At 37.9% G+C, this 22,880-nt stretch overlaps 1 protein-coding gene across 2 annotated transcripts in view; it reads left to right on the forward strand.

Moving 5' to 3' along the window:
• Positions 1-22,880, forward strand: part of LMBRD2 (LMBR1 domain containing 2) — a 38,350-nt gene that overhangs the window by 818 nt on the left and 14,652 nt on the right. For both annotated transcript variants that reach the window (XR_014186284.1, XM_082075505.1), the window contains exons 2-14: positions 8,150-8,379; positions 8,833-8,912; positions 10,177-10,272; positions 11,018-11,185; positions 12,672-12,882; positions 16,015-16,089; positions 16,425-16,538; positions 17,105-17,288; positions 17,940-18,121; positions 18,870-19,003; positions 19,219-19,324; positions 20,086-20,183; positions 22,059-22,162. Coding sequence is in view for 1 of the 2 variants with exons in the window: in XM_082075505.1 (XP_081931631.1) it covers positions 8,206-8,379; positions 8,833-8,912; positions 10,177-10,272; positions 11,018-11,185; positions 12,672-12,882; positions 16,015-16,089; positions 16,425-16,538; positions 17,105-17,288; positions 17,940-18,121; positions 18,870-19,003; positions 19,219-19,324; positions 20,086-20,183; positions 22,059-22,162 (1,726 nt within the window). In the remaining variant the exon portion in view is untranslated. The remainder of the gene's footprint in view (positions 1-8,149; positions 8,380-8,832; positions 8,913-10,176; positions 10,273-11,017; positions 11,186-12,671; positions 12,883-16,014; positions 16,090-16,424; positions 16,539-17,104; positions 17,289-17,939; positions 18,122-18,869; positions 19,004-19,218; positions 19,325-20,085; positions 20,184-22,058; positions 22,163-22,880) is intronic.

Genomic DNA, 22,880 nt, shown 5'->3' on the forward strand with positions numbered 1-22,880 from the left:
CAGACTTACACCAGGCTTTCTTTCACTAATGCAGCTCTTCAGGCTTTATCTCCAAAGTACTTGTTTTGAAATTGGTGGGGATGGAAAACTAATTCTGAATACACCTACTACTCCACTCTTAGTCAGCCGGTTGCTTGTGAATGCTGTCCTTTGTTTACAGCTTAGTGATGGAGAGAACTGCCTATAAAATTTTAGATGGTAATAGAATGCAGGCCAAATTGTACACAGCTATTAAGTCACATATGGACGATGATGTGACTCAAATCAGCATTCATATAATCTTAAAAAAATGTGTTAACTGTTTCCAGCTTTAGCTGAAGTCATGGAAGAGTTGTCTAAAGGCTATTTAAGTGGATAATCACATGAAAGAAAGGTGGTATTTTTAGTTTTAAAAAACCAAGCTGCTTATATTTAACCTGTTCTGCAGCCCCTTTTTTTCCTTTGTCAGTATTTTCACTTTTCTCTGTTAATACATGGGAAATTGAAAGAAGAATTTGCTGAAGGGGATAAAATCCAATTATTTTTTAAAAAGCTCTGGATTACTGAATAGTCGTAAGTTTGTCTCAATGCTACGTTAGGGTTGTAATCGTGTGATTGACTGCCCTGCTGGTACCTGTGTTCTGTGCTTCCATGACCTGTAAACTCGCCTCTTCTGCTTGAGCATACCCAACAGATCCCTATTTAACCACACAGGTCTCCTGGCTCCCTTCCTTAACTTCCTGCATGTGGGGATGCTCTGATCCTGAGCTTGGAAGAGGCAATCCTTGAATGCCACCCAGCTGTCTTGGGCCCCTTTTCCTTCAAGCAGCCTTGCCCATGGGATTTCCCCCAGCAATTGCTTGAAAAGGCCAAAGTTAGCCCTGCTAAAGTCCAGGGTTGCAATTCTACTTATTGCCCTGGTCCTACCACACAAGATGCTGAACTCCAACATCTCGTGGTCATTGCAACCCAGGCAGCCCTCAACCTTTACTGCTTCGACCAGACCCTCCTTGTTAGTGAGGATGAGATTGAGCAGTGCTCCTCTCCTAGTCGGCTCCTCCACCATTTGCATGAGAAAGTTATGGTCAATGCACTGGAGGAACCTCCTGGACTGTGGTTGGCTGGCTGAATGGTCCTTCCAACAAACATCAGGGAAGTTAAAATCCCTCACAACAACCAGGGCCTGAGACTGTGAGGCCCCTCCCAGCTGCCCATAGAAGGCCTCATCAACTTCCTCAGCCTGATCTGGTGGCCTGTAATAGACACCTACAACAGTATCACCCCTGCCGGCCTGCCCCTTGATCCTGACCCATACACTCTCAACTTGCTCCTCAGCCGCTCCTGGGCAGAATTTAGTATATTGTAGTTGCTCTCTCACATAGAGAGCAACTCCACCACCATGCCTGGCTGGCCTGTCTTTCCTGAAAAGGGCATAGCCATCCATGACCACATTCCAGTCATGTGAGCTGTCCCACCATGTTTCTGTAATTGCCACTAGATCGTAACCTTCTGATCAAACACAGGATTCTAACTCCTCCTGCTTATTCCCCATGCTGCACGCATTGGTGTGCTGGCATTTCAGGGAGCATGCTGAGCACACCGATTTCTCTCTAGGGGTACAGGAGGCCACCTGGTCCTCATCGGTTCTAGCATGCTGCCCCACTGGGACAAGCCCAGCTACAACCCCATCCCCCTTCGAACCTAGTTTAAAGCTCTCCAAATGAGCCCAGCTAATTCCTGCCCCAGCCTCCTTTTGCCCCTGTGAGGTAAACCTTTCCCACGTATCACTGTCCGGACTGGAGTCTTATAAATCCAGCCATTATCAAAAAATCCAAAGCCCTGCCTGTAGCACCAGCCTTGGAGGCAGTCATTTACAGTCTGAATTTTCCTGTTCCATCCCACATCGTCATTCGAAGATGGAGGGAGTGAAGAGAAGATTGCTTGAGCCCCGGAGTCCTTCACCATCCTTCCCAAGGCCTTGAAATCTTTCTTCATTCCCCTCAGACTACAGGAAGCAGCTTCCTCCCCATCTGTCTGGAAGACCAGCAGCGGGTAGTAGTCTGTCGGGTGCACCAGTCTGGGGAGCTCTCTAGTGATATCCTTGATCCGGGCACTAGGTGGACTGCAAACTTCCCTATTAATGAGGGTCAACCCTGCATATTGGGCCCTCTTTTCCTCTCAGGAGGGAATTTCCTATTGCAATTACCCTTCTTTCCTTCTTATTGGAGGCAGTCTTGAGTTGTGGAGTCAACTGCCTCTTCCTAAGTGACCTTGCAGGCAGGTCTGGCACCACCTCCTCACCTACCTCTTCTTCAAGATCCAGGGCCTCAAACCTGTTATGTAGGGGCACCTGGGGAAGCAAAGCAGGCGGGGAGGGGGGCTGCCCGTGACGCCAAACTGGAATACACTTCCGTCCCTCATCGTCTTTTCAGTCCCCTACCTCTGCCCAACAGTGATGGGGTAGGGGCTGTTTCGGGACTTCCCCCTCTGCCCGAGGGGGCAGGGGGTCCATCTCCTTTTGGGGGGTACTTCCCTGGGGCCTTTCTGCCTGGCACGCCAGGGTGTTACTCCACCAGTCGATCTCCCTTTCGCACTCCCTGATGGTCCTCAATCTCTCGACCTCCTCCTTAAGTTTCAGCACCGTGCTGAGCAGATCTTACACCTGCTCACACCTCACACAGGTGGAGTGCTGGCCTCCCTCCCCCGGCAGCAGCAGACTCTGGCACTCCCTGCAGCCAGAGACCTGAGCAGCCACAGTTCAGGGCAAAACCTCAGTCTGCGTTGCCAGCTTTAGCTTTAGTTAAAGTCATTAAAGAGTTGTTTAAAGGCTATTTAAGTGGATAATCACATGAGTTGAGTTAGGGCAGCAGTTTATTATTTTTTGGTTGTCATTAACAGATACAAAACTTGTTTCCCTAAAATTATTATACAATCAATTAAATGTTTAATCAGTTTAAAATATTTTCTTCTTTGCAGTATAGTTGAAATTACAAGTAATAATAAAATATCAAGTAGTATATAGACTGACTGTTGTTTATTGGAAGAAGAAACCTATGCAAATTATGTTTTCTTGATTCATCTCAGAGATTATTTCTCCCAAATAGTGCAATCAGATAACTTCTCTGGTCAGTTTTCTCAGGCAGTTCATTATTATATTCTTTCTTAACATAGTTTTCTCACTGTGCTGAGACTAAGCAGCTCTGTTGATACTTACCTTTCCCCAAGCTGCAAGGGTCAGTGTGTAATAAGGAAATAAAACACAAAACAAAATTCCTCCCCAAAAACAAAGGAAAAAGAAGTCCCAACAACACGCTAAGCAGACTTGGATATGAAAATGGCTGAAGGATTTATTTAGATTATTGCTTTAATTTTTGTTCTTTTTCAAAGATTTCTAAAATGTTAATTTAGCCTATTTTGTTGTTTAGAGATGGAAGTGCCAGGGGCTTTTATTGTGGGGCAGTTCTGTCAGTCCAAAAAGTTTAATCATGTCTGTAAAGTCAAGTCTTACTTCAGGATTCTTAACAGCATAGTTTTGCAGAGGAGGACATGATTCACAGGTGTTGTGGCATACTGTTTTGCTAAGTGAAATGTACTGGAAGAAACAATGGGAACTAGCAGGCTGACAGAATGGTAAAAGTTCATAATTGAACTGGCCATTAATATTTTGATGGAAATGGCAGCTTTTGGTTTATACTTGCCATTGAGTTGTGCATTCAGATGGAGGTGGGATATACTGTTGCCCAGGTGATTTTTTCAACATGCTGTGGCTCTCACTCAGTTTTGTCCAGTACTGTCTTTGATACCTCTTTCATAGTTCGGTAACTTTCTTGAGGACAGTTTTTTCAGATGTAATTATGATGTTGAAAATACAGAGTAAGGCAAGGAAATGTCTAGCTGGTTGGTTCTTCAAGTGGTTTACCTGAAGTATCCAAGATTTCTAGAAATGTAACTTTTCCAAATTGTTTTGGTTATCTTTATGTGAGAACACCTGAAGAAGAACAACAAAAGTCTATAGTATTCAAAAAATTACAGAGGTACCCAAGATAGGAAAGCCAGAAGCATGGTGACTGTCTTTATGACCAGTTTTTAAGCACAGGGAGACCTGCAGACTAGTCTGCTTGCTTTTAGATTCCTGAAAAGAAGTCTGGAACAAAAGCTGTTTCTAAGCATCTAGAATATAATAGCTGGGTAAAAGACAGCTTTGGTTTGTCAAGGACAGACTGTTGAAATAATCTAACTTATTTCACTGTTAGGCCTGCTATATACGAGAGGATCAGCTGATATCTTGTATTTGGTCTTTGGTAGGACTTTTGATTCTGTTTCTCATGATGTTTTTGCTGGGGAAGAACAGTTGGGAACAGCTGCTGTTGTGATTAAGAGGCCAGTCACTTGTCAACTACTCTTGATTATTTTTCGCAGTTTCCATAATGAAATAATGTACTTACTGAAACTTAAGGCACAAAGCTAGGAGGTATTGCAGATGTTTTTGAGTGTGGTAGTGAAAATCAAAATGCCTTGAAGATTCAGAAGCTTGTGGAAGGGGAAAGGATACAAATGAGTGGTGTGGCTGTGCTTAAGCAGGAGTATCAGCTACGCAAATACAGGATAGAGAACAATATTGTGTTTTGTAGAGGGAAGTAATTTAGAGAGCATAATAAGCTGAATACATGAAGGGAGCATCATGCAGGTTATACTTCTATTTATACATTTCCATAAGGCATGTGAAGCGATGTTTACCCTCAGGCCTTCTCAGGCACTGGCTGGGACACTGCATGGGTTATTAGACTGACTGGACCAATTATTAATACATTAGTCTGCAAAATGGACAATCTACTGGTAAAATGCTTTCTTGCAAAGTTTGAAAATAATAAAACTGTGCTACAGTCTCATCTGGGATTTCTGATTAAAGGGCTATTGGAGTCCACTTCAGTGAGACCAAAGTTCCTTCTTCACAGATATGCACTACTCTTTGTAGCCCTTCCTTAAGAATATCATATTCAAATGTTAAATTGGTGCTATATAAAAGCTCTAAGAAAGTGTGTGGTGTTTTGTTTGCTGATGTTTCATTTAGTAACTTGAGTATTTCTTTGCCAGGCAGAGTAGTTTAGTTCATTTGTAATGTAGATTGTCATGAATGTAGTTAGTCTTGAGGCTGGCAAGGTAATTTAATGCTGTTGATAGCAGGGTGTCTCCAAGAAAATTAAGTATGAACTGACCTCTTTGTGGTGTTTGTGAAGAGTTATTAGCTGAGTTTAGATTCTACAGAGGCTTTCACGTCAGAAGTTTGAAATGTATGGCCCTTATGGGGGTTGCCAAACTCTTCCATTCACAAAATGAAAAGCTTACTGATTTTGTCTGTGTGTGAAACAAAGCAAGAAAATCGTGAGCCTACACAAGAGCATGTCTTTGTCGTTTTGGTTAAGTTGTGCTTTCCATTGCCAGTGTTTCAGCTTTTGATGATCTTTGTCTTCATCTGTAGCTGCCATACTCTTCAGAAACAGGGTATGCTGATAGATACGCTTCCCTTCAGAGTGAGGAATTTTGTTACTTTCCGTCATTGCTTCATAGAAACATCTTCTAAGCCGTTGAACGTTGTCCAGTATAAGAGAAGTCTTCTGAAATAGTTCATTGAACTCAGAATAACACTCTTTAGGGGTTCAGGAATTACAGCCAGCTGATACTAGGGAGCCATGTGCTAATCTTGAGGAGCCTGTCTAAATAAAATGAAGAAACAGGATAATTGGTAAGGAACTTAACTTTCTTTGAGCTAACGGCCAGGATCAGAGGCAAATGCTGTTTGCCACAGGAAGACGCAGGCTTTTTTTACTGCAGTAGTATATGTTAATGTCTGATAACAGGTAGTTCTAGTAGCATGGGTCCCAAATATGACTGTCCTGTTAGGCAGGACTTAGTTCATAATGAGAGCTCCTCTCAAGCATTGCATTTCTCACTGTGTCATTTTTTTTCCACTTAAGCTCTTTGTGTTGAGAACTAGTTTTAAGTGGCCTCTGTCTAAAATATTTGAACTATAATTTTGAAAATGTATATGCCTTATTTCAAAACAACTCTATTTGTCATCAGTCTTATATAGAATTTGGCATCTTGTTCTTTATTTTGAGATTAAAACAGGAACCAGGTGAAGAACAAAAAAATTGAGTTTACTTTGATAACTGCAAAGTTGCTTTGGGTTTTGAAAATTAGGTAAGTTATGGAAGGACTAAATTCCTTCTCTATTTTAGCATTTTCAGTACATTTTTATAGTCTTTTTGGAAGTTCCCTTATGGTGTGGAGCATCTGGCACAAAAAATTTTCACGTTTTGATAGCAGCTCTTTAGGTGTGACTGCAGTAAAAAATTGTATAGGTGTGACTACTGTATAATAGGTGTGTATACTGTATTTTTTTTTTGATCACATAGCATAAGGTGTGGCAATAATAGGCACTTAAAGCTACATATGGCAGAAAGCACTGCCTTAACAAAGGCGATAAATAATATTTATTTTCCATTCATTTTTTCTGTTTTAATTTGGTGCTATACTATAAACATAAAAGGCACTGTTTTCTGAGGAAACAAGAATGGTACAATACAATAGAGAAGTGATTGAGAAATAGGTTAGCTATATCCTACATTCATGATTTACAAATGATCTAGCCAAAATGTACAGGCACATAGTAAGGGGATGCTTTGACCAAACAGAAATGCTAATAATTTGAGAAACACATTAGATGAAAGGCCGAAGATAAAAAGTGCATATGTGATCCTTGATAAGAAACAGGAAGGTAACTTGACCTATTTTCAGAACATGGTATGCTCTGCGTAGAACAGCCAGTATGGCGTAAACAGACTCCTACCTCTGTTTGGAAATTAAATGTGCAAGGTGCAAAATGGGGGAAACAATGCATCAGGGAACAAAATGACAGAATAATTCTCCTGTGTGACCTCAGTGAAATACTGGCATCACGAACTCTGGAATTTGGTAATGAAAATAAGACACTTTTCACTGCTTCATGCCCTCAAACATAACAGATCTGCTTCAACGATGTACTGAGAGATTAGTAAAGTAAACGGTGCACTTTTACAAATTCTGAAGGGATTTAAAAGTAAATTGAGGGAAATTTTAGTAGTAGCATTTCTTCTAAGTCTCTGAAGTTCCAGTGAAAAGCGAAAGCACTGAAAATACAGCTGGGGAAGCCACAGCAAAAGCTATTTCAGTTAAATCAAACCAACTAAAATGGCAGTTTTGTTGGAGAAGCAAATTAACCTGACCAGAGTAATAAACTTGGGTTTTTTATGTGTGAAATGTCTGTGGTAAAACAATGCTTATTAAAAAGGCCAGAAGCCATTTAACTAACAATGTAACAAGTCAGTGAAATTTTCTCTAATAGATTTGTGCAGCTTACTGGCCCTCTGCATAATAGCATGCCAGTATGAAGACATATGAACTTTCTAGGCATTTCCAGCAGTCCTGACAATAACATAGAGAAACTAAACCCAGAAGGATGAGCAAAGCAAAAACGTGTTATGGCAAGACTAATCACAAATTAATTGGAACCTTTGTTTCTCTGAGGAAAAATAGAAGAGGGTCAGGAAGATGAATTAGCTAGCATGTTCCCACTTATTACTTTAAATTTCAAACCTAAAAGACGTACATCATGAGTAGACTAACATACACTTTGTTGTGTTTCTATGCTCTGTTAGCACAGAATTTAAATGCATAGTTGAGGAATGGCCCGTTTTAAAAATTGCTCATTGGCTTTCCAGAAGTGTTTAAATTAAACACATAACCTGTGTCTAAATTAGTTGATTTATTCTAGAAGAAAGAAAAGACCAGAAGAGATTTGCTTTTCAAATTTATACTGGACTTACAAACTTGGTTTATAGTCTTATTCAATGACAGAGATTTGGTTTCTGGATCTGTTGTATATTAAGAAGATGAAGAGGTATTTTACTAATTGTTGCTAGAAATTGCAAAATTGGAATGAAATAACATTTTGACTTCTGCAGAGGACTTTAAAACACCTTGCTGAAAATCTTATTCTTCATCTGATCAGAGTTCTTGTCATGTGAAGTAAAGTATATTAGTATGTTTAAAAATGTCTGTTAAACAACTCTTCTCTGCATAAATATCTTCCAGAGATTTTAATGTAATTAAATGTCTTTTTTTCTTACAGTTTGGATCTGTGTTCTTAAGTGAGCTGGGCTGTGTGGCTGGAGTGAACATTCAATAATGAGTGGTGCAGCTTTGGGCATTGAGATAGTATTTGTCTTTTTTCTGGCCTTATTCCTACTTCATCGGTATGGAGACTTCAAGAAACAGCATAGGCTGGTGATTGTAGCAACATTATTGGCTTGGTATCTCTGCTTTCTTATTGTATTTATACTGCCTCTGGATGTCAGTACGGTAAGAAATTTGCGAGATTTTCTGCTTAGTTGCATAAAATGTGTATGGTATTTTTTTTAGTTATAATTACGACAGTATCTTAAACAAGAAATAATTTTTTGAATAGTATTTTACTAAACTAAACACTTGTTACCTTTTTGCATGACAGTGTCTGTGTTTGCAATTAATTTGATTTTTTGTTGATCTCATCAGATAAAAAAAAAAAGTGTTTCAAATGCTTTAAAATTTCATTATTTGTTTATAGCAATTTTTTATCTGCTTAGGCAACATAAAAAAACTGCAAGTTTATTTACTTGTCCTGCAGGTTGCATGCTGTTTTGAGGGTTTATTAGTGTAATTGCTCTCATATGTTAACCTGGAATACAGGAAATGTCTTTAAAAATGGGACTTATGGTATTTAAATAAATGTTATACCTTTTTCTGGTCACTGATATAAGATTAATTGTCTTTTAGACTATTTATAATCGGTGCAAACTTGCTGTTAACTCCAGCCCTGCAGAAAGTAATGGCTCTGATGGTACTCTTGTTCCAAGGTATCAGCTATATGTTTTCTTCTTTAGCCTGTTTCTAAAGAAGTATTTCTGATTTTCTTTTTTCAAACGGTAGGAGTGTAATATAGTTTTAAGGCTAATAAGGAAGTGTTTCTTGTGTGATATGATGGTTGAAGATTGTAAGCATACAGGAAGGTGAGGAAAAAGAAGTGAAGACAAGTGCATCTGCATCTATTGGTAGTAATTTATACAGTAGTTCTAGCTGATTACCTAATCTTAGGTAAATACACAATTTGAAAACTATTCCATAGCCTTTTAGTTTACCTATAGTTTCAGAACATTCCGGTGGATGTCGTACTATATGTGACTTGAGTATATCAAATAGAAATATCAATTTAAGTAGTAAGCCAGCAGGTACTGTGGTGGTGCTACTCAGATCTTAAAACTTTGTTTGAAACCTTTGGTCACTCTACATGTCATGCTATGGTAGTTTGATAATTTTGAAAATATTTATGTGATGTACATAAAAACTCACCACTCAAGCTTAACTAGTTTGATCTTGGAAAACACCAATTATTTCTCAATAGATACTCTTATTAAATTGACTTCATTGCCCCTTGACTCACCGTTGTTTCATTACCTAGACAAGTGTGGGTTGAAAAAACCTGAACTGTTATAGTGTGGATGAGCACTTTGTCTTTTGGTCTCTTTAAACTAAAAGGCTCTCATAGCTTTTCTGGTCTTCTGAAGAAAACACTACCTGTCAGAAAAGTTTTGGCTCAACGAATGAAAGTGTATATAAGCCTGACTAAAACCAGCTGGGTGACAGAAGAAACAAGTAATATATTTTTTTTTTTTACCACTAAATGCTCTGGGTATTAGAGCTGGGTGATGGAGTCCCTAAATATATTTTAAAAACCTGCTGCACTTGGTAAAGTTGAATGGTCTTCCGTTTACAGAAATGTTTTTATTTGCATGAAAAAAGTATATCCTGCCCAAAGAGAAGACTTGTTACCTTAAATTGCTTAATTGCTTATTTCTCTTGAGTCTTTGAGGTACTGTATTTTTCTCTAAGAAAGCTGTCTTGTCCAGATGCGTTATTTGCAGAGCGGAGAGTGATAAACCGAACCACCCTTTAAAAATATTTATTTTCTTCTGAGATGCTTGATGGTTGAGTACATACTCAAATAGTAGTGTATTACTTCTATGCTATTTTCAAAGACCTTTCTAGATAGGGGAATTTATAGAAAATATTTTTTATACTCTTTTCATTACAACTAACAATAAGTTCTGTACATTGTTGCAGCAAGCAAAAATGTTTCAAACCATGGAGTTATATTCCTGATGGAATTATGCCAATTTTCTGGCGTGTTGTATATTGGACATCGCAGTTTTTAACATGGTAAGTAAGGCAAAAGCATGTAGCAAAGACTATAATATAGATATATATTTTTTAAGTGTAACATCTGAACAGTCATAGCATACTCTTTAAGAATATATGTAACTATTCCACACAGCTACCTAATTATATGTTATTTGTTAGTGAAATTTCTCTAATAATTACTGTGCTTTATTGAGCATACTTTTTTTTTTTTTTTACACCTTTTCAGGTGGCAACCATGTACTCTTGGTTAACTTTTGTAGTTGAAACTGAGTAATTTACACATAGAGGTGTTTATGGATAGATTATCTGAAAAGCGATTTTAAGCAACGGATCACCAAAATAATTCCACCAGAAAATTGGGTAATTTTTGAGAACTCTTTAAATTATTTCATTTTGTGTGGAATCCTATATAAAGCTGTAGATACAGCTACAACAAACACATTGTCCATGCTTTTGGGCTAGATTGATGTGTGGTTGCTTATCAACCTAGCATCAAATAATGATTTTTGTAGCTCAGTCAAGAATATCAGGGTTGATAGCAAGTTCTTCGTTAACAAAGATTTTTCTTATTAAAGTCAGCTTGTTTAATGTTTGCCTTCAGACTAGTAGATGAAGAATAAAACCATGTAACTGGCTAATTTTATTGGAAGCTTGGGAGTCTTTAGCTTGAACATCCCTGTCTCAGTATCCTGCCACTGCTAAACTATTTTTTGTTGTGTTTTGTTTGGCTGATGTGGTTTGGTTTTGTTTGCTTTGCTCCTAGGATTCTGCTACCTTTCATGCAATCATATGCCAGATCAGGAGGGTTCTCCATTACTGGAAAAATTAAAACTGCATTGATTGAGAACGCAATTTATTATGGCACTTACTTGCTGATTTTTGGAGCGTTTTTAATATATGTGGCTGTAAACCCAAACTTCAATTTGCAATGGTAAGAATAATGTAAGCACTTGGATGAGTTCTTAAGAAATGTCCCAGGTGATCTCTTTTGTAGATGAAATGGGTCTTTTTTAAAACAAACAAACAAAAAAAAATGGAAACAATTTTAGTTAATGATTTTTTTCTAGACAGTTGGAAATTTTTGTTAATTTTTTAATGGAAAGGGATGTTTTTAATATTTATAGAAATTTGTCTCTTGGTTTTCTAATTTTGATAAGTAGGGGAGAGGAATCCTCTTACATTTGCAATGCATTGGGTTTTTTATCCCCACAAAAGCATTTGCAAAGTTAGTAGAAACTTTCTCAGTGTTTTCAAAGTAACATCTTCCAAAAATCTGTGTCAGTATTTCCTGTTTAGTGCTTCTATCTCCTGTAGATGCTATTTAAAGGCCATAAGGTGAGTTAAAAGAATTGGTATTCAGAACATTGCTAACAGTCTTTCATACTATATACAGCAGTAAACACTGTCATGTAGTGCCTAGTTGCTTTCAATTTTCACTTCTGAATACAAATCCTGCGTTCTGAGGCTTTTCCTTACAGTGACTGGCAGTATGGTATTTTGACCTGATTTTCAATACGTTTGCTAAATTCGTGTTGTTTCCTAGAGGAACATGCTCCTTTGAGAACAGTTTTGTCTCCACTTCAGAAAGGGCAGAAACATGAGATTGTGGCAGATGTCTGTTCCTGTAAACATGGAAGCCATATTGTTGCATAGATACTTAGAATCATAGAATCATTTAGGTTGCAAAAGACCTTTAAGATCGAGTCCAGTTGTTAACCTAACACTGCTAAGTCCACCACTAAACCATCTCCCTAAGTGCCACATCTCTACATCTTTTAAACACTTGCAGGGATGGTGACTCCACCACTTCCCTGGACAGCCTGTTCCACTGCTTAAATACCCTTTCTGTGAAGAAGTTTTTCCTAATATCCAATCTAAACCTCCTCTGGTGCAACTTGAGACCATTTCCTCTTGTCCTGTTGCTCAGTACTTGGGAGACCAACACCCTCCATTCTACAACCTCCTTTCAGGTAGTTGCAGACAGTGATAAGGTCTCCCCTCAGCCTCCTTTTTTCCAGGCTAAACAGCCCCGGTTCCCTCAACTGCTCCTCATCAGACTTGTGCTCCAGACCCCTCACCAACTTTGTTGCCCTTCTCTGAACCTTCTCCAACACCTCAATATCTTTCCTGTAGTGAGGGACCCAAAACTGAACACAAGATTCAAGGTGGGGCCTCACCAGTGCTGAGTACAGGGGGACAATCACTTCCCCAGTCCTGCCAGCCACACTATTGCTGAGACAAGCCAGGATGCTGTTGGCCTTTTTGTCCACCTGGGCACACTGCTGGCTCATGTTCAGCTGCTGTCAACCGACACCCCCAGATCCTGTAAACATGGTTGATTTCTTGCAGGTGTGGTACAAGGATGCTGTTTATTTGGGGTGGTTTTGTTTGGTTTTGCTCTTGTTTTTTTTCCTTAGGAACCAACTTCAGACTATTGGGATAGCTGCTGCAAACACGTGGGGTCTCTTTCTTCTGGTGTTGCTTTTGGGTTATGGATTGGTGGAAATTCCCCGTTCTCACTGGAATGGAGCCAAGAGGGGTTATCTACTCATGAAGACCTATTTCAAAGCTGCCAAACTAATGACTGAAAAAGCAGATGCAGAGGAGAATTTAGAGGATATTATGGAGGTAAGTAACTAGCTTGCACTATGAAGTGAAGGCTGCTGCTAATCATCTCTGAATTTCCTCATGTTGGGCACTTGTGGCAAGAAAACATAAATGTTGTGAACTTACTGTGAAGTACCAGTAAATTAAGAGAATCATCATAGTGTGCCACTTGATGACACTCAATGTCTAAAAATCAAGAGAAGTCATCCCTGGTGTGAAGAACTTGGCAACTTGGTAGCCATGGCAACTTGGTGTCTCCAAACCTGTCAATGTTTAAGGGGCATTTGGACAGTGCCCTTAATATAAATCATATGGTTTTAGTCAGCCCTGAAGTGGTGAGGCAATTGGACTAGATGATCATTGTAGATCACTTCCAACTGAACTATTCTAATCTGTTCTATTCTACAAAACATACCTTGTGCCTTGAACAGTCTTCTATTGTTTAAAAACACAAAGTTTTGGTGGAGGCACCAGTTCTGGAGCCAGGTATTGAGATCCTGCGCTCGCCTGTTCCTTCCAAAGTCTCCCCACGTTACTGAGAGGATTGAGGAAAACACTAACTGATGCTCCTGATTTTCTAGCATTCTTCCCAGGACTCTGAAATATTTTTAAATTTATCCCTGCCCAACTCTCCAGCCTGTTGTAGTAAGCTATTTAGTCTTGTGACATCCCTAATTTAAGTCCCAGGAAGGCAGTAAACTTCCCTGAAAAGAGGGTCTTGTACTAGACTGTTGTCTTGTGCTAGATTGTCCTTTAAGTCAGGTAGGGTGACTGACAGATTCTGAGATTATGTCATACACAACATAAATACATTATATTGTTAATGTATGATAAAACCTTGTTTCAAGGTTTAGCACTTCATACAACCATAGAATAGAACCATCATAGAATAGTTTGTGTTGGAAGGGACCTTCAAAGCTCATCTAGTCCAACCTCCCTGCCATGATTAGAAATATCTTCAACTAGATCAGGTTGCTCAGAACCCTGTCCAGCCTGGCCTTGAATGTCTCCAGGGTTGAGGCATCTACCATCTCTCTGGGCAAACTGTTCCAGTATTTTACTACCCTCATTGTAAAAAAATTTCTTCCTTGTGTCTGCCCTGGATTTCCCCTTCTCTAGTTTTAAAACCATCACCCCTTGTCATTAAAAGGCCCTGCTAAAAAGTCTGTCTGATCTTTCTTATAAGCCCCTGTTAAACACTGAACGGCCACAGTAAGGTCTCCTCATAGCCTTCTCTTCTCCAGGCTGAACAACCCCAGCTCTCTCAGCCTGTCCTCACAGCAGAGCTGTCCAGCTCTCTGATCATTTCTGTGGCCTTCTCAGGCCCCTCTCCAGTAGGTCCATGTCTTTCCTGTGCTGAGGGCTCCAGAGCTGGACACAGGACTCCAGGTGGGGTCTCACCAGAGTGGAGCAGAGGGGCAGAATCACCTTCCTCAGCCTGCTGGACACGCTGCTTTTGATGCAGCTCAAGGTATTAATGGCTTTCTGGGCTGCAAGCGCACGCTGCTGACTCGTGTCCAATCTTTCATCCACCAGCACCCCCAAATCCTTCTCCACATGGCTGCTTTCAATCCCTTCATCCCCCAGCCTGTGTTGTTACCAGGGGTTGTCCTGACCCAGGTGCAGGACGCTGCACTTGGCCTTGTTGAACCTTATGATGTTCCCATGGGCCCACTTCTTGAGCTTTTCCAGGTCCCTTTGGGTGACATCTTGTCCCTCAGGAGTGTCAATCCAAACTTTTGTGTCAGTCTTGGTGTCATATGCAAACTTGCTGAAGGTGTGCTCAATCTCAGTATCTATGACGTTGATGGAGATATTGAACAGTACTGGTCCTTCACATTTATTTATCCACTTTTTTTTCCTTTCAGTCTAGAAACAATTGCACTATACTTTAGAAATTCCGGCCAATATTTTGTTTTCAGCCTTCACAGGAACACTGAAATGTGTGAAAATATTGAAAAATTCATAAGAATGCCTGTGCTGACTCTGAGAGCTTGATTGTAAATATTATGACTGGCTACTGTGTCAAATAAGTCACAACATTTGTCTCTCACCCACTTTAGTTTAGGCTTTTGTTTTCTTCCCTTATCAGAGATTCCGAAGACACAAGCCAGTGTAATACTTGAGGATGCATCCCAGTTGTTTTTTCCAGTACAGGGCTCTACTTGACAGGCCTGATTATGTTAGGGTTGGTACCCTTAAGACATTCTTGTGGAATTTTGTTTGCTTGTTTGTTTTTCATAATCCCACTACATAATGAAAAGTTCTTTGCCATAGACTAAACAGATCTCTTGTGATCATTCCTTCAGAAGATTCAGAGGGCATCTAGAATTACTGGCATTCCTCTATTAGAACACCCTTTTACATGTTGAAGGACTGTCTATATCCAGTTAGCCTTCTGTCTCACACCACACAAACACAATTCTTCTGTCTGCCTAATCATCCTGTTTCACAAGATTTCTAAGCTTTTACAGTTATTTCTGTCCTCCAGAGTCCAGAACTGACATAATTTTTTCTAAGTGCCCTTTGTAACAATAACAAAAAAGCATCAAAAGGATCTCTGGATTGCCAATAGCATGAAAAATAAAACCTAGTTCTCACTAAGCCTGATAAACTGCTAGCGTCAATTCTGACACAACTTATCTAGCTGTTAGGTAACATCTTTTTAGTATTTAAATGCCAAATGGTGTCAGAAATGATCTATGTGCAGATAAATGCGAAGAAGATATAAAATGAAGTACTGTAAGAAGATATTCATCAAGCTGCTTAAAGCAATAAAAGTGAAACTAAATGAGGTAAGATGGAAGCTCCTCCTCTTTACCTACAACTAAAACAAGGAAGTATTTTTCATTTCAGCATTCATACATAGAAACCAGTCCTCCAGATCTTCACAGAGTAATGTTTGCACACTAACATGTGTGGGGTTGTTTGTTTTTTTTTTTTTTTTTTAAAGTATAATGTTCCCTATAAATAATACTGCAATTATCTGTTATTAGTTGTCTAGTAAAGCTGGGGCTTTTAGGAAGTTCTGTTGTTTTTAAGCTCTGATGGTTATCTCTTCCATTGGGAGGGCTGCAACTCTTATCTGACCCTGTTAAATTTTTTAATCTTTTTAACATAATGAAACAGCTCTTACGTTTTTTTTCTCAACAGGAAGTCCGTAAAGTAAGTGAGAGTATCAAGTATAACCATCCTTTGAGAAAATGTGTTGATACAATACTGAAAAAGGTAACAAATTGCTCATCTTCAGCCATAATTGGGAGGGGGTACTTCTGTATCTACTGAGTACTTGTATGTTGCTTTCTTTTCCTCTTAACGTAAAATCTAATTGGCATCTTCTGAATTTCTGACCAGACTTTGGGTTCAAATTCTTTGTGGAATACTTTCTTATGTTGTATCTAGTTGTCTGCTGTACTTTAACATACATAGCATTTTAGAAAGAGAAAAACCTATGCTTAGAGTGAGCTTTTCAGCTGCATGAAATGCCCCAAATATTTACACATAATTAAGAAGAACATGTTCTGATCCTTTGTCTTCCAGTTAATTTTCCCTTTTCCTTCTAGTGTCCTACTGAGTACCAGGAAAGAATGGGTAGGAACATGGACGATTATGAAGATTTTGATGAAAGACAGAACAATTACCCAAGTGAAAAAAGTTTGGTCAAACTTCACAAGCAGGTATAGTAATAAATAAGAGGATGCCTCACTTATGGTAGTGTAATTAGAATAAATGCTAGTCGAACAAACATTTTTAAATGCACTTTACATGAATTGCTGAGTATATTGGGGTTTGGGATTGCTACTTAAAATAAACTTTTCTTAGTGAAAGAAAACACAGAAATTTAATATCCCAAGTGATGTTGTAAAAGTGTTCTTGTTGTGTTGTATCTTAACAGTGTTTTACCTGTGAGTAAACCTTGTATTGATTGATAGACAGTGCATTCTAAAGAAATAATATTAGAAGTTTGGTATTTACTAAGATGCAAAAAAAAAAAAAAGCGACATATTGGAAAAAGTAATTGCTGCAGATAGATTGTGATGAAAGAGCTGTGCAACTCAGCAGTCATGTATATAGTCCTCTTATGATTTATATATTTAGAGAATTAACTGCCTGTGTTTGTGGGTATGCAGGATTCATCTTTGTAACTCTGTAATATAGACATTTTGAAGGGATTTTGCAAGTTTTTTGTCTCATTTTTTGAAACAAGTATGTTGTAACCATGTTATCTTGGAATTTATTATAGGTAATCTATTCAGTACAGAGACATCGTCGTACACAGGTCCAGTGGCAAATTCTTTTAGAACAAGCATTTTATCTAGAAGATGTGGCAAAAAATGAAACCAGTGCAACTCGACAGTTTGTTCATACCTTTCTTTCCCAGGAACCAGAGAATAAAATTATTCAGTATTTCTACACACCAACTGTTGGTAAGTGCTGTCATGCACATTTTGAATATGTAAAGGAACAAGTGCTGCTGTTTTGTAAGGAGACCCAATTGGTTTATGTAAAATGTTCAGTTACAATAGAGGGAACCAAATATGTATTTTAATGCATTTATATAATGGAATAGCCATCAGGTTTTGATTTATGCATTTGACCATAAGCTTAAGTTTTTTTACAAATTTAATAGCAGTTACATGTTAGAGTAGCAATAGCAAACTTTCAAGCCTTAGAAGAAGGAAGAAAAATAGCATTAAATTAAATTATTGGATCATGACTGCCTTCTACATTTGTGGGATATTCTTGAGGTGGCACCACTCTTCCAGTAAATCAAAGAGGAAGGGACTCTTCATCTGTCATGTACCAAACATGAGGAGATGCAGCTGCTTGTGCGTCTTTCTAGAAAGTGTCTTCTAATTATGTTTTAACTTCTAACTTGTTGTGCACCAGTAATGAGTTATTTCCAGGGTAGGGCAATATAATTATTGGAATAGCCCTGAAATTAAGTGTGTGACCCAGCCTTGATTTTAAGGGTGTGTGTGCAAGAAATTCATAACACTTTTTGTGAGGGAGTTCTGTTTCTGGTTGTGTAATCTTCATTAATCCATTCCGGATGTGTGTGTGTTTGTTTTTTCCAGAGTGGTACTGGGAATGTCTTCTACGACCGTGGTTTTACAGGGTGCTTGCAGTTGTTTTGGCCACGTTTTCTGTAATTGTTGTGTGGTCAGAGTGCACATTTTTCAGCACAAAACCAGTTTTATCACTGTTTGCAGTTTTCATTCAGCTGGCAGAAAAAACATATAATTATATATACATAGAGGTAAGTTTGAGATAATTGCTCAATAAAAATATATTCAGATAGATTTTTATTACAATAATAGTAGACCAGATTGATGTAAAAATATATCTCTGAATAATCTGTCTGTTTTCAGAAGGTCTCTGAAATACATAATACCAAATTTTGTTTCTGTGTCTGCCTTTTGCCACTTCTTACAACTTTCCAATATGCGGATACTCAGTTGAGCTGAGTATGATATGTAATTTGTGAAACATTAGCTTGGAGCTTAGTTTTTTAGACTTTGTGTCTAATCAACCATGTACATGACCTCTCTTTACTGAGCGGGAATTTGCTGCTGACCAGAAATCCAGTCACAAGTGTGGCTAGCGTATACGTGCAGACACTTATCAGTAAAGGAACTAAGCTGAAAATTTCTGATATATTAACAAAATAGGTTGAGTTGAAAACACTATTTCTATCACTTTTTGTGAGAAGAAATGTCAAACCAGTCAGTAATTATTAAGACAATTACAACAATTTCATTTACATAACAAAAAAAGCAAACACTTCTAGCGTCAGTTGTGTTAGCTTATATGAAGTGCAGAATGTTAGAAGTATCATTCTCAACTTAAACAACTGGAAACTTTTCTCGGAGCTGGTGGTGTTGTCTCATCTCAAAATGAAAAATTAGACTGCAGTCTACCTGTTACATGTACAAATTGTGCCTTGAATAGATTAAAACCTTTAGTAGAGTTCTGCATTCAAATAACTTTATTTTTTTTCCCCGTAGATGGCCTGTTTTCTTACCATCTTTTTCCTAAGTATTTGTGTTTACTCTACCGTCTTCAGGATCCGTGTATTTAACTATTATTACTTAGCTTCACATCATCAGACAGATGCGTACAGTCTCCTTTTCAGTGGCATGTGAGTATGTGGCATATACTTTGCAGAGTTTCTGTCAAATAGTCTATTGAAAATGTCCATGAAACCTTCATTTATATTCTTCCATTTATAGACATATGGGTATAAATTCTAATGACCTGTACATGATTATTCTGTGATATATCCAGTTACGATTTTTTTAATATTTTTAGTGCAAGAAATTCTTTAAATTGTTGTTGCCACTTGCATTTGTGCAGGTTATTTTGCCGTCTTACTCCACCATTATGCTTGAACTTTTTGGGCTTGACCCATATGGATGCAACAATCTCTCACCAAAAAACTCAGCCAACTGCTTATACATCTGTAAGTACAGAAAATATGGTTTTGAGGCTTATCTATGGTTTGGAGAATAGGCAATCTATTTTTAAATACTTCCTATAGTAAGATTCAGATATTCAAATCTTTCCAGTACTATTAAATGGGGTAGAAATACTTACTTATAGACCAGGCATTTGGCAGTGATTACTAGCTACACAGGTGTCATCAATAGGTCACTTTTTCCATTTTGGTCTCTTTATCCTAAGAAAGTAGAGTACTACGCTGAAGAGTTCAGATTGTGCTTCATACCCTAATAGCTTTGGCTTCCACCTGCTTTAGCGTATGAGGCATTGTTACAGGTTGGGAGCAAACCTAACTTGCCATTTGAAACTAGTGAGTTTGTTTTTACTGAACAAGTTTCTCTAGGAAACCGTGTTACATCTCACACCTTTGCTGTTAGCGAGTAGATTCTTAGTGTTGTCCAGGGACTCCTTTCACAGCAGATTAAAAGAGTCACCAGATTTGCACTGGTTCTGGATTAGGTGAGACAACAAGATCTAGCATTTTAGAAACCTACAAGTGGATACACTGTTAGAGGCAGCCTTTGTATCTGGGCATTTTGGGTCAACTGTCTGCATCAGGTCTGTGATGATAATACTTACCTATGTTTCAGTAACTGTAAAAGACTGTGTATTCGTGTGTTGTGGACTGCAAACAGTGAGGTGGCACAATTTTTATGGATATATTTAGAGTACATCTGATTAGAGATTGTTCTTACTTGTTTGTTTTTTTGGTTTTTTTTTCAGATAATGGGATCCATGAGGGTGCTGTCTTTTATTGCAGATGGTTTCTATATATATTACCCCATGCTTGTTGTCATTCTTTGTATTGCCACATACTTTAGGTAAGAGATTTGCAAGACAGAGCCTCCATGTTTCTTTACATTAATAATATTAGTTTCAGCAATCAGGAAGAGATTCACTTCTCATCTTGCAGCAGTTGAGTTGTGACATATTAATAAAAATACAAAACTAAAACAATAATGAAATTTATAAACAATAATGAAATTACATATTTTAAGAATATTGATTGTATGAACTCATAACTGAGTTTGTGAGCTTTTTTTTCCCTGTTAAACTTCAGTCATAGATTTTGAGGTCTGATCTGCTCAAACTTTGGAGCCACAAACATTTGGATTTGGCTTTTGCCATTAAAATTACCATGAGGAAGCTATGTTATCAGCAAGGTTTTTCTAATAAGCTAAAAAGCTTTAGCAGAAACTTTATGTAGTGAACTTTTCAATAGACATATAGCAAATCTCTGATCCATTAACAGAATTCCATTTGAAAGCATACTGGTTTAGATCATTTGATCTTGTCTTCCTAAGCCACAGTTTGTTGGAGGCTGGAAGGATAATTGCAGAAAACAAAACACTGTTCATATAACATATGCTTGCTTTATCCTCATATTTCAAAATGTCTGCTTTTGACCACTGTAAAAGATGAGATACTTTCTGTCTGACTTTGCGCGGCTGCATTTATTTTCACTTAATCAGTTTTGCATTACCATTCAATCAGAAGCAATATATGTGTTGTGAGTCATATATTGTAGTTAAATGCCTTGAATGTCCATTAATACCCTGGTTGCATCCACAGATAGTAAGATGACAAGGAGTCAGTCCTAGGTTTTCACTGCTTATCTTTAGGTTAGGTGACAAAAGTAGAGGTGGAGGAAAAAAAAACAAAACCAGAACAAACTAACAAACAAAACCACAAAACCAAAACAAAGAAAAAGCCCCACACACAAAAAAGCCCACTAAACCGAAAAGTAAACAGGAAAGCTAATGACAAAATAATTTGTGTGACTTTTTTTCCACGTTAATCCTGAGTCTAGAATGCCATGGTAAAAAGAAAGAAACTGAAAGAGAAGTTGCTTTGCATGAACTTTAATGCCCTCTGATAATTCAGATAAGTGCAAAACTTAATGTTTAATTAAAATTTACCAAGGAGGGCTGTCTCCCTTGTTTAATCCAACAATCTTAAAGTTCAGATACTATAGGAAAAAAAACTTTACAGCACAAATATACAGTGAAGCCAAATTCAAACACGATATTGATGCTCCAGTTTGCAGAGAGGAAAACTGTACCAGAAACAGCAGTTCTGTTCTGGTGTGAAGTTGAAAAGGGGAAATTGGGGAAAAGGGGAAATTCGTGATACCTAGTTCCAGGACTGGCTTAAAAAAGATGGAGCAAGCTTGTTACCTGACTGCTGCATAATGGGTATCCAAAGTGGCAGCCAGCATCCCTACAGTGTAAGAGTGTGCCATGCATTTCTCTTGAGTGAAACCTTAGATCCAGGTGGCTTTCCTGTGTTACTACTGTTAAAAAAGCATGAAAGTTACAATAGGCAGAATTTTTATAGTAATCATCTTCTGAAAAAGAAGAGTCAATGAGATATCATGGGTAAAAATTCGGTTATATCTGAGAATATTTCAAGCAATTGTCTTACCTTAAATCATTTGCACTGCTCTCAGACTACAAACAGTTTTATCTCACTATTTGAATGGCGTCATTCCAGCGCTTCTCAGTTGAATTTAGGAACCTGTCACTGTTCTGAATTTTCTGATTTCTCAACTGGTAGAATAATCTGTCTTTTTTATATATTGCTTTTTTGCTTTAATTTTCCATACATTTCTGAATAATTTGTCTTACATTTTGCAGTATAATATAAACTATAAATTGTAAATTAACAAAGGAAATTGGTTCTCCTGATTTTACCAGTTTAGGAACTCGTTGTTTGAATCTTTTGGGATTCCAGCAGTTCATGGGGGATAGCGAAATGACCTCTGATTTGATTGATGAAGGAAAAGAGCTAATCAGAAGAGGTAAGTTAGGTCCTCTGTCCTAGTTTTCCTACAAAATATAGTATGTTGTTGCATTGAATTTGTATGAAATGTTGCACAAAAAAAAACCCCAAACATGCAGCTTGTCAGTATTTCAAAAACTGCTGAGGCAGTCTGCTGCACAAAATGCAGTAGACTTACAGCTCTGTGTTTGCTATATAAACAATTATTGACTTCATTGGAATCTGAAACGAAATATCAGGTTTACTTGTGCAGCATCTGAATTTTAGATACTTCTAAAGATTTTACACTTCAAATAAGTGGTACTCCTCTGAAGCCGTTGCTGATATAATAATACCTGAGCAGGTACCTGTGTAATCTGGCATAAAGGATAGTTAGCACTTAAATTATCTTTACCATCAACAAACTCATTTTAATTTTTTTTTTTTTTCTGTAAATGTGTTGATTGAGCTGTCTGAATTCTGTAATTTTCTTTAGGATTTTTTACTGTTTCAACTAATGGCTGTGTTTTATCATACAAAATATGCTGTTCTGTAAAGCTGTAATTATGTGCTGTTTTGGAGAGCTTCTTGCCTTTTTTTTTCTTAGAGTTAATTTTTATTGAAAGTGTTTCTTGAAAGTTGTTAAAAGCTGTTGTGGTTCTTGAGTAAATGCTTAGATATTAAAATCTCTGGATACAGTGTTATAAAATACTTTTATCCTTCTTTCATAGATTATGAAAAACAAGACCTAAATTTAC

The sequence above is a fragment of the Streptopelia decaocto genome (genome assembly GCF_964273445.1).
Source record: "Streptopelia decaocto genome assembly, chromosome: Z".
Taxonomy (NCBI): Eukaryota; Metazoa; Chordata; class Aves; order Columbiformes; family Columbidae; genus Streptopelia; species Streptopelia decaocto.